The following is a 12,465-nucleotide window of genomic DNA, read 5'->3' as shown; positions in this document are numbered from 1 at the left end:
TTGAGCACTTGTTTGGAGAAAATTTCAATCACTGCCATATTCACTGTCTGCTCTGATGCGTTGCCGTTTACATTTTCAACTATTTCTGGAATCAAATGAACTTTCTGATCTGGAAGGAAATCATAAAGTCAATAAATCATGAACTAAATAGATTCAAATTTGATTTTTATGACTGATCATTGGCTGAAAACTTTTGATAGAATTCCAAATTTCAGACAATCATGCAGATCCTTACAAAATTTAATCTGTTATACATTGCACTACCCATGCAACATAATTCATGACAAGAGCTATTTGTCTTATAGCATTCAACATTCAATGTACTCAGTTGTGTTGACTGAGAGGGCACTGGTCAACACCCAAGATCTTATCAGAGCCATCACTGTCCCCAGATAAACAAGAGCCCAGCCATCAACAATCAGCACCTGTGGGTTTGAAATGACAATCTTTCCAGGCTTGTTCTAACTCAAGATTTTTCTCCATAGTTTTCTTATCTCTTTAAAGACAGAGATTATCTACCCGGTCAAAACGTATGGGTCCTTCACTTGATTTATCGATCATTTCATGCTCTGTGCTAAACATGGGCCGAAAGCAGGTAGTTTTTTTCTGTATGCTCTTTTGATGTTTCCCTGTGCAACTTAGTGCAGTTTGCTATGATTAACCTGTGATCCATGGTTCAGATTCACCCAAATCTCCTTCACAAATCAACTAATACGATTGATGCTTATTTACTAACTGCAGTATCCATTATCACTATAGTCTATGTCTATCTTTGTCCACTGTATCCAGCAGCAGTTCCAGGAAGTGGCCTGGTGTGGATCCCCTAACATCTGGTTGCCACTCTAGGTTCCACACAAAAAGCTTTAATGGCTATATGCTTGTTTAAAGCCAAGCAAATGAATGCATTTGGCTATGATGTCTACTGTTTGGCTGTTTGTTGACTGTTGACTGTTGCTGTCAATGTAAGACACTAATGTTTAAAGGAGACATAGCTAGAAAGGGCAGAGTGAATAAATGCATGTATATCTCACAATTTTACACCACATATGCATGAGTCAGTGCCTACACCAGTTACTCTAAGCTCTTGCACTGCTCAGAGCAGTCAACCATGTAAGCTGAACATGTATTGTGAAACAGGCAAAAAGACAATCACAAAGGAAGACACAGTCAGCATCGAGCATACACAGGGGTTTCAGCTGAGCCTGGAGCTCAGTAGACCTTCTTTTGGGTCCCTCTTTTTTATGACATAGACCTGTTTTTCGGCTGTCTCTCCTTCCATTTGATCAGCTAGTGACACTGGGATCATTGGGGCATAGCATTCCAGTCTTTTCCCAGAGTCATGGCCATACCTGTGAAAAACTGAGATCCTTTCATAAATGCAGTCAGTGGTTGATTTTTTCTGTTAATTGAAAGTGTGAAAAAATGTTACAATAATAACATAATGCAAAATGACAGGAGTGAAAATAGACACAGGACGATAAACTGGCAAGCTGTGATTACTTAAAGCCCCTGGGAAAATAACAAAATCCAGCAAAGTTTCTTTCCTTCTTACTTTAGACCAAAAACAATACTCAACCATTAGTTAAATGAATGGCTAGGGATGGGAATTGATAAGATTTTGTCAATACCGATGCCCTTATCGATTCTGCTTATCGATCTGATTCTTTATCGATTCCCTTATCAATTCCTGTTGTGAATTTTCTTGGTACAAAAAGTAGCTTTACAGGTTTTTTGTGTCAACAACATTTAATTGAGTTTATACTGTAAGTGAATAAAATGTAATTGATCCCTGAGTCTGGATATTTCTGGGCATAATTATACAGAAACAGGTAAAAATTGCACACAATGTGACCTTGATGTACTGTGTTGTAATATATTAATAATTCAAGTAGGCCATCTAGTGTCTCAAAGTGGTTATAGCAATGGTTTAAGTTGCTTGGTAGCTTTCGGTAGTTATGAAGTCAGCCATGAGCCTTTCAATTACCTGTTAGCTTTAACATTTGAAATTTTCAGTATTTTTTACAAAGAGTTGATGTGATATGTTTCTGTGATGAAAGTTGAAATTCTATTCTGAAGCTGAAGTTGTACTGATGTATGCTAACGGCTAGAATATCAATGCAGTTTAGCATATACGTTAGCATCAAGCTTGCGCTATTTTGTTATTTTGGTAAATCAGGTGGTTTGTATCATTTCAAATGTACTGAATATGAATCTCCTTAGGGAGAGTAATGTACATTTCTTTATGAAGTCAGTTCTTCAGTAAAACTTCAAGCTGAAAATCCTGAATCAGAGTTTTCTTGGGAAATGCTATCTAACTGCTAAGCTAAGATGGCGGCAACAGACTATTCGACGTAAGGCCCGGCGGCTCCAGCACAATGTAAAGAATTGATAAGGGAATCGTTAATCACAAAGGCTAACGACATCGATGGATTGAAACATTTCTTATCGATTCTCCACAGGAACCGGTCTTCAATTCCCATCCCTATGAACCGCTGAGGTTCTTGTAGGTCATTTTTGTTACCTTTACAGTCAGCGATGCTAGCCTTTTACCCCAGTTTTCAGCTGCTAGCGTGACAGCTTACCTACTGCTCCAGCTGTTGCTATACCCACTTCATATTAGCCTTGATATACAGCTTACAGGTAGCTTACAGCATACAGGTCAGTAAATTAATTTTTATTGGTGGTTACAAGGTTTATGATACACACATATAGCTAAATAATGAGCCTCATCCATCCAGGGGCTAAGCTCTTTTGCGAAGGCATTGCTCTGGCTTTTCTAAAGAGGAGGCTGATGCAAACACACACACACACACACACACACACACACACACAGAAATTCAAACCCCAACCAGAAATGTGATAATATTCACAGCCAGAGATGTTAGAAGACTGAATAACTTCTGTTGGAGGACTTTGATCTCTCCTCTACTCATTCTCTCAGGAGTCAGTTACATTCGTTATTCGACTGCCATTTAGGAATTTTTCTAATCCGGGGCTCAAGGAATGCCTCCACTCTCATTACCACACCCAAGAGTGTGTTTTTTTCCTGCAAATATAGATTATTGGAGTATTATGAGTTTAAGAAAGTAAAGTGAACTGTGTCTTCATAATAAATATTTTTTTCACATGTCACCATGTCACTCTGCAGGTGTCGGTGTGGCCACAGTTGTTATCGCCTTTGTGTACTCTACATACTATAATGTGCTCATGAGCTGGGCACTTTTCTATTTGTTCAACACGTTTGGAGCCAGCCTCCCTTGGACGTCCTGTAACAACACCTGGAACGTTGTTGCCAACTGTTCCAACGGGTTCCCCGGCAACGCCACACACCTGCAGTCTGCCAGCCAGCAGTTCTTCGAGTAAGCACAGGACAACATTAGAAACAATAGTGTATTTGTGGTAGCAAAGTGTTGGGGCCCATTGTAACATTTATATCACTTCATTCAGCATGTGTGGGGTTTAGCAGAAAAAACTGTGGTGTCAAATAATCAAACACATTTCCGATGATTTACCAAATGTCAGTCAGAATATGTAGACTGCAGTAGGTTGTGTGTTCATACTACCTGGTCGAGTTGAATGTTGTCCTCACACCATGAGACTTTGACTGTCAAATTCTTGATAGATGATTTCACAATATGATTTCCAGAAAATAAACCATTTTTTCACTTCAGCAGAATAATCTTTTATTTCAATTAAATAACCAATTACCAGAAGTTAACTTTTTAGGAGCAAAATATTTTAATCCATTCCCTATTTTTCTGTTTAAACTTCATTTTCTATTATTTCAGTCATCGGCTTTTGCAGAAAACCAGTGGCATTGAGGAACTTGGTGGTCTTCGCTGGGAACTCTTTGGCTGTCTTATTCTTTCCTGGATCATTGTTTATTTGTGCATTTTCAAGGGAGTTAAATCCACCGGCAAGGTCAGAAAAAACACTACTTCACTGTAAGATGGTTTTACGCACAGCTTCTGTCATAATGATAGTACTTTGCTCCCATAAGTTGAATTTTTAAGTTGAAAGCCTTGTAATTTCCCAGCCTTTGACCTAATGCTGCACGGCATTCCCTGATCTCCCTCACAAGTCTCCAACTGCCTCTCTGAAAAGTCTTTTCAATGAGTGTTTTAACTCTTTCGACCTCACCAACACAGCTAAGCAGCTCACTGATTCATTTTCTGTCCTTTGTGACACACAGGTTGTGTATTTCACTGCAGTCTTCCCATACTTCATCTTGTTTGCCCTCCTCATCAATAACGCTCAGCTTCCTGGAGCAAAGGATGGCATCCTCTACTTTGTGACACCAGTTTGGAGCAAACTGTTTGAAGTGAAGGTGAGACAGTAAATCAATAAGTAACAGTATGTTGTGTAATACATCCACAAGATTTTAATGATATGTCTGCACCACAGTTTAAGTCCAACATTGATATTTAACTTGTAAACATATGTCAGAAAACAGGGTTTTAAATGCATGTAACATTAAGGTCCTGCCTTTAAGAAAAAGGATTAGCCAGTAAAATTAGGTTGACCAAAAGTGTAAAAAAAAGATGAGTGAATAACTCCCCGTAACAGGTGAACACACATGATTCAAAACAGGCATAAACACAACATGCCAAATATATGTGCATGTTATAAATTTCATTTGTGTAAACACGTTTTATGTTTCAGACATTCAGATAAAATTGAGCCATTTTTCAAACATTGAGATCACTTTTGTTGGCTTGGGTATATTTTTTCCTGATGATGCAGCCACTGAAAGTTTTTCAGATAGAATGACACTGCAGACCGCAAATCTGAAGCTCTTGAAACCAAATGAATCGGTCCTCTTCCACAGGTTTGGGTTAATGCAGCTGCCCAAGTGTTTAACTCTATTGGGATTGCATTTGGCTCCATGATTTCTATGGCCAGTTACAACAAGTTCAACAACAACATTCTCAGGTAATGACTAACTGACAGCGTCAAATCTTAACATGTTGTCACCAAAGTCATGGCGATTTATGGTCCAATGAACATTTGAGGCTAAGGAAACAAGTATTAAGTCGGTTGACTTAATTCAAAGAGGACTTTATTTTCCCACGCTGTTGGTATTGCACTCTTAACTGAATCAGTTGTTTGTGTGTTATACTGCCCATATTCTGAAGTAACCATTAAAAAATCAATGATTGTGCAAAACGTCATAATAATGCTTGTAAAACTAATGACAGCAAAATCATCCATTGTCACATCAACAATGTCTTGTGAGTCTAACAAACACTCTTTAATTGGCTGTGATGGAAAAGCAGCGTCTGTATGGCTGTTTGGCAAACAGCTGCAGAGGAACAAAAAGGACATAATGTTTACAAAACCTCCATTTTTGACCCTCTCTGTTGACAGTGTGCATGTATGCACCAGGTGCTCTATTGCAGGGTCACTCGTATCTTCCAGTGAAATTTAACCTATAGACTCAACATCCACTCTGCGCAGCCAGCGAAATAACATCCCCACTGTATCAAAACAGCAAATTTATTCTGCTTCCTTGCTTTCTAAATTTCTTCTAAAGCAAAACTGTGTTGACATTTCTTATTTTGCTCTATGACTTTCAGAGATGCATTAATTGTAGTATGCACCAACTCATTTACAAGTATCCTGGCAGGCTTTGTTATCTTCTCAGCCATTGGCTACATGGCTCACACTCATAACCTCCCAGTGGACAACATAGCTACAGATGGTAAGCAGTTTTTAGCATCAGTTGTCATCTCAGCTGTGATGTATAAAATAATGTCAGAGTGTTAAAGAAATAGAGACTGACAAATAGCTACATCATATCTCTTGGGTATCCTTATTTGGGCTGCATGGACATTTTCTAAATAGAGTAATGATGTATTTCCTCAAAAAGGTTAAATCAGAGCTTTTCTAGATGTGGACTTACATGTTCTGTACACTTTTTTGCAGCTGGTGGTTGATATTGTTAACATCTGTGACCATTGACAAATAACAGTCTTGAAAAAACGTCACTCTGTTTCAGGTCCTGGTTTGGTGTTTGTCGTATACCCTGAAGTACTTTCCACTATGCCTGTCTTTCAGCTGTGGTCTCCTCTGTTTTTCTTCATGCTGCTATGTCTTGGTCTGGACAGTCAGGTAAATTTACATGATCAGTCTGACATACACTGCACAAGTACTCAGAGATTTACACTGAGAACAAAACATTGATCATTAACACGACTGTAGAGGACTCCACTTACACAACAGCCACACTGTCAGAGTAAGTTATACAGAGTCCCAGTACGCAAAAACAGACAGATTTAAGGTAAAACAGCAGCAGCTATGGCATCCTTTAAATACATGTTACTAAGGATACTTGGTAATATGCACTGTTTTTCTATGTTTAGCCCTTAAAGGTCCCATATTATGCTCCTTTTCTGCAGTTAAATATGGATCATTGATGTCTTCATGAAATGGTAGTTACATGTTTTGGTCCAAAAAGCCAATAAATCAAGCACAGCAGCATTGTTTCCAGGCTCTCATAGCCCCTCTGTTCAGAACGCTCTGATTTAGTGGGCGTGACCTTCATATGTAAATGAGCCACTGCTGATACTGCCCCGCTCTTCCGCGTCACTGAGAGTGGCGCCATGAGCTCACAATGTTTAGAAACAGCGAAGCTCGTTTACCGTAATACAACAGGCTAAAACAACAGGCTAACCACAGCTACAGTTAGCATCCTGAAGTTAACACAGAGACAGGGGGCACTGAGGAAAAGCTCTTATATCTGCTCCACAGCACACAGCATTTAAGATACTCACATTTCCAGGGTCCGAGGTTTGTTGGCAGATGGTTGGTAATGCACCTGGATTCAGAACCTGTCTATTCGCTAGCCCTCTGTTGTACTGTCCAAAGTTGGAAAAGCAGTCGACAGTGAAGTGACAAGCACACACATGCACAGTTTTACTGAGTGTAACTGGCACATTTCCTTCACAAATGAACTCTAGCCACTCAGTCTTATGTTCTTCTGAGATGGGAGAGAATCTCTCCAGCAGCAGGGAGGGGAGTGGGTGGGGAAGGGGTTCAGGAGTATCTGCTCGGGTGGACCAATCAGGTCAGACTTGCTCCTATTTGGTCAAAAAAAGGGACTCGCTGATGTCGGCAAACCCTGGAAATTCCAAACAGCTCGTTTAAGGTCAGGAATTTACATTCACAAGCACTACTAAATACAGGTTTCGTCATTAAATATCACGTTTTGTGGGCTGGGAGGAAAGCCAAAGACCTACAAATTTCACTTAAAGACTTAATAAAATGATTTTTGCATAATATGGGACCTTTAATAGTTATCTGTGAAAGTTAATCTCCCTCTGAGGACAACAAACAACCAACCAATCAGCCAATCAGCTAACTAACCAACCCTGTTGTCTTTAATTCCTGCGTAATTTTTCCACAAGCTACAGCAAAGGTTTCTTTTTTGTTTTTATGAGACACAGATTAATATTTTGTCCAATGCAGGAATTCCAACCCAGCCAGGATTTAATGTTACTGTTCTGGGCGCTGGATATGAAAGAAAAGCAGGTCACACTTTTGTTTTAACTTTTTGTGTGGCTTGATAGCTTTGCCACACTAGAGACGGTATCACTGCAGTTTTTCTCTCTGTAGCAAGTCAGGAGGAAGGCACACTAAGGGAAATAGAGCACAACGGATGTTTCATTACTAAACTAGTGTAAGCAAAACAGTTACTGAAGAAACAGCTTCTCACTTCAAATATTTACCTAATTGTGTAAATTCACTAGTATCACCAACAAATAGTTCCTGTCATATTTATGCACCTTTTTGCACAGACCCATCATTGCATCTGAAGTAAAAGTAAAAATCTAACTTTAAAACACACCAAAAAACAATCATATTTACACAGCAGATGGTATGACTCCTACAAAAATACAAATGTAATCTTTTTTTATATCCTCTCCACAGTTTGCCACAGTTGAGGTTGGTGTAACGTTCATAAAAGACGAGTTTGGGCCAAAACTTCTTCACCTCTTTAAGAGAGAAGAGCTGGTGACCCTGGCTGTGTGCGTTGTCGGTTTTATCCTCGGGATCCCCCATGTTACGAAGGTACAGCAAAATCTTTTACTTCAAAAAGCGGACATTGTGTTGGCTTCATGTAGTTGATGTTGTCACCTTTGACTGTTTTATTTTCTATGTCTTCTGCTCTTCTGTTTGTCCGGCAAAGGGTGGTATATATGTGTTTCAGCTGATGGACCATTACACTGCTGTGGTATCTCTAGTGTTTCTGGCTTTCTTTGAAGTTGTCGCTGTCTGCTGGATCTTTGGTAAGATCAAAACATTGTTTATAAGTTAAAACTTCATCATCCTTTCTAAAATTACTTTTTTTGATAAAATGACAAGGATTGTATTGCTTGGTTAAAATATGTGAATAAGATTTGTTGTTCTCCAGGTGTCCCAAAGATATCCTTAATGGTGAAGAGGATGCTGGGAAAAAATCCTAACATTTACTTTCGGGTCTGCTGGCTTCTGGTTTGTCCCCTGCTTGTGCTGGTGAGGTTTTGATTATCAGATGTTTTCTGTCTCCAAAATAAAAATCTTAATGATGATTGTTTGATGAAACTGTTCTTTGCCATGCATAGTGTATACTGACCTCCAGCGTTGCCCAGTACACTCCTGTTCGCTATGGGAAATACTCATACCCAGTGTGGGCTGAGTGTGTGGGCTGGTGCATCTCACTGGTCTCCATAGTTTGGATCCCAATTGGAGCCATTCAAGAGATGAGAAACAACAAAGGCTCCATACTCCAGGTGAGGACACGAGTCATTCTTCTGACAACTCAGCATGGAAGCGTTAATTAGTTACACAAAGCTAAGACTAGTTAATCAGCATACTACTTTTCTTTTTCTGCATTTGTGACTGATTTAGCTAACCAGACTTTTCCAAAGAGTGAGTCTTACTAAACTATGATTTTCTGTATTCATCAGAGGCTGAAAACAGCAATGACCTCCACTATAGACCTCGATGCTGATGACTATCTGCTGGAAAAACAGAAGCCAGACAATCCGGATGCAGAAACTTTGTGTAACTCAAAGGTCTGAGTGGGTGAAGCAGCGTGTGTATATGTTCATATTAAACCATGTGCTGAGGTTTTAATGACGTGTTTAGTGAGGTAAAAACTGTCTCCCCAGTGACACACACAATCTTAAGTTTTTATTACAATATTATATATTTTTTTTAATCATATGTTCTACCCAAACGCTGTTTTTCCACTGTGTTTATGGAACTTTAATTGTTCCTCAGCAAATCCCGAAATGAAAATCTGAGATTTTTGTCCAACAACTGCATTTTTGTAACTATTAATGAGTGAGCATATGCTTCACTTATATAACACATGGTTTTATTCTAACCAAAGATTCAAATTTGAATGACTTGTTGTGAAAGTCTCATTTATCAAACAGGGTTGAGTGTATGGGAGAGGTGGTTTCTGATGTAATCTACGGGGACAGTACGTTGGTATATTCTATTTATAGATGAGCCAACTGAGGGTCACTTACTCTTTTATCTTATCTCTGTAGTGTGAATACTTTTAGGGCCATACAGCTACTGTCATACAAGTGCTTCAAATCATAACAATTTGTTATAATTCTTTGTTCAACGTGGATGGAGTAATAAGACAAATGAAATCAAACGTTGTAGGACTCTGTGGGCTAAGTCAAAACGTCCAAACTGTCTTTTGTGCATCACTGATCAATTTAGAGCAGCAGCTTGAGTGCAGACTTAGAAATGTTTAACTATATGTTAAACATGTACTGATTGTGTCTGACCTCTTGAGGGCTAGAAAGTCTGAACACTTAGTCATAGCTGCAGGTTCGGGATTTAAAAAGCTGGTTATTAAATCGAAGATGATTGCTGAGATTCGCATTCTCACTTTAGTGCTGACTTTGTGAATAATGTGATAATGGGAAGCAGGTTAATGTTACATCTAGGCTGACAACATTCAGTGTGAGCTTTAAATATCTTGTTTCTACCAGCAAGGGAAGACTGATATATTTTTTTTTACTGCTTTATAAACACTTAACCTGAGGTGCTTCTGAACTACTTGCATAGAGCTTATAAGGTTAAGTCTTTTGCAGGGCAGCACTTAATCTGGTAGATTAAGATTCAAAGTTGAAAAATGTATTGGTACAAAACTAGCTGTTAATCACTGACTATTGTTCTTCTACTTTGTTATCAGACAAGCAAGTCAAAGAGTTCATTTTGGTGGGGACATATTTGTTTAAACTCAGGGTTGAACTTTGTTGCGTGCTGTTTCGTTGGGTCTTTCTTTTTTTAACGGTTGACTTCCTGTCTCTGTGAAAATCAAATTCTCTAAATTGTCAAATGTTGTTTCACAAATTATCTCTGCTTTAATTTTGAATGTGTTTATTTTTATAAATATTTTATCTTTGCCTTTATACGTATTTCTTTAACAAAGTACATTGTGCCTTATGTTTGATGCCTGTGGTGTGCCTTTATGAAACAATTGTTTTTAGAATGAACTTAATGGACTTTTAACATCAAGGCAAAGACTCATATGTGGATCTGTTCTGGCTCTCGTCGCTTATCAATCGAGAGGTTGGGGGTTTGATTCTAGCTCCTGCAGTCACATGCTGGACTCTCCTTTAGCAAGACACTAAACCGCAAATCAGTGGTTCAGTGGTGTATGGATGGGTGTGAATGTCTTTGTTAAAAGAAACTGATGGTTCCCCATAAAAATCTCTGCCATCAGTGTGTGAATGTGGTCTGGATGGGTGAATGAGACTAGCAGTGTAAAGCGCTTTGTGTGGTCAGAAAGACTAGGAAAGCGTTATATAAGCACTGGTCCACTTACATACTCCTTTGGCATACATCCATTTAAATTTATGTCTCTGCACATTTTAAATGTTAAGTTTGAGTTAGATATGTACAGAGTGTATTATTTTCTAAAGAAAATCATCCCACAGCTTCAGGTGTAGGTCAACTGATTAGCTTGGCTTGTCTGTGGTAACACTCTTACTCTATTAGACATGTCTGCTCATTTCTCATTAAAGGGAAAAATACTCACCTGATTTAATGCAAAGTAAATAAATATTTGCATATCTCATTGTTTTTATTTTTTTCATTTATTTGTGCCATTTCTTTTTAATCAAAATGTAACCTCTGTCATTGCTTAACCAAATTGAATGTAGATTTTTCCATCTTATTGAATTGTTTTTCTTTTTTTTTATTTGTCACATATTTGCTGTTTTGAGATTTATGGAGCCTAATGTTTTTCAAAATAAAAAAAAAGTTCATTTGACTTGGGGTCTTTAATTTAAATCTGTCATCTCTCCACTTTCTCAGTGAGTCACTAGATGGCAGCAAAGAGACAGAAAAGTAGTACAAAAGCTGAGCACCACCAAAGAAGTCTAGAGAAGTCCTCCTCACAGCCACTAAGAGTAAGGTATACTTTGTGGTTCTTCTCTTTGTAAATTCTATTCTATTCTATTCTATTCTATTCTATTCTATTCTATTCTATTCTATAACACAGCAGCTATACATTTTAAGCTAAAGCAGTCATTAGGTTCATTAGCACATATGTGTGAGAGCTAAATGCAGCGGAAAGCTGTACATCCACAACCATCAACTCTTCATAGTCAAAAACTGTTAACCACAAAACAGTCAGAGTGAAAGAAAGCTGAGCCTGATAACATCTGAATGTAGAGCTGTGAGGTTTGGCACTTAATTAGACCCTGATGCAAAGTGGTGCTGCAGCAGTGGCCTGTGCAGAACTGAACATAAATCAATACTCCCTTCCTGCATCTGTCATAGCAGCCAGTATCATGAGCACTAAATTAGCAGTGAGAACACTGATAATCAATCGTCATAGACAGTGTTGCCCTAGCGGCAATAAATTAATGGTTATACATAGGAGAGGAGAATCGTTTAATGGCCTTAAAGAGGAATGCAGAGAGAGATGTGTCTAACTCCCAATGTGGTGTGTGAAGACTAATATATGTGCCAGACAAACATTGAGACCACAGCTGGACCTCGTGATGAAATGTTTCTGATCTTGTTTGACCTTTCCTTAGGCAATTTGTGCAGTGGTCCGGGGAATCCACTAATCATCTCTGCTCAACCAACATGCACCATCCTGAGTGTAACGACAACAGTAATTAAAAAGGAGGCAATGAAACTGCCAGACTGCCTGAGCAGGAACTTGACACAGCTAAACTTTTAATCTCAAGCAGGGCTTTTCTCACACCCTTTTCCTGTTGTTGCTTCACTCTGTGTTTCATTTATCATACAAAGGGACAAGTATGCCATCTCTTAAAGTCTGACATGTTTGTGTGTGTGTGTGTGTGTGTGTGTGTGTGTGTGTGTGTGTGTGTGTGTGTGTGTGTATGCACTGATTCTCAGTTGATCCATCCAGAGAGTGCACAGCTTAAGGATTTTTTTCTGGCTTAAATTTATATCCACAAATAACAAACTTTACTGATGTTT

At 38.7% G+C, this 12,465-nt stretch overlaps 1 protein-coding gene across 1 annotated transcript; it reads left to right on the top strand.

Annotated features, from left to right (window-relative positions):
- Positions 1-10,408, top strand: LOC141790455 (sodium- and chloride-dependent GABA transporter 1). The gene is made up of 12 exons (XM_074670336.1): positions 1-595; positions 3,149-3,359; positions 3,789-3,921; positions 4,193-4,327; positions 4,829-4,932; positions 5,577-5,701; positions 5,999-6,111; positions 7,930-8,070; positions 8,189-8,288; positions 8,414-8,514; positions 8,604-8,771; positions 8,949-10,408. Exons 1-12 carry the CDS (start codon positions 565-567, stop codon positions 9,060-9,062), a joined length of 1,476 nt encoding a protein of 491 aa, XP_074526437.1. The 5' UTR covers positions 1-564; the 3' UTR covers positions 9,063-10,408.
- The last annotated feature ends 2,057 nt before the right edge of the window (positions 10,409-12,465 follow it).

This window comes from Halichoeres trimaculatus, unplaced genomic scaffold, assembly GCF_033239565.1.
Source record: "Halichoeres trimaculatus isolate MK-OKI-2021-1 unplaced genomic scaffold, fHalTri1.1 fHalTri1_scaffold_5, whole genome shotgun sequence".
NCBI lineage: Eukaryota > Metazoa > Chordata > Actinopteri > Labriformes > Labridae > Halichoeres > Halichoeres trimaculatus.
The sequence above is the reverse complement of the archived record's forward strand: the minus strand, read 5'-3'. Positions and strand labels throughout refer to the sequence as shown.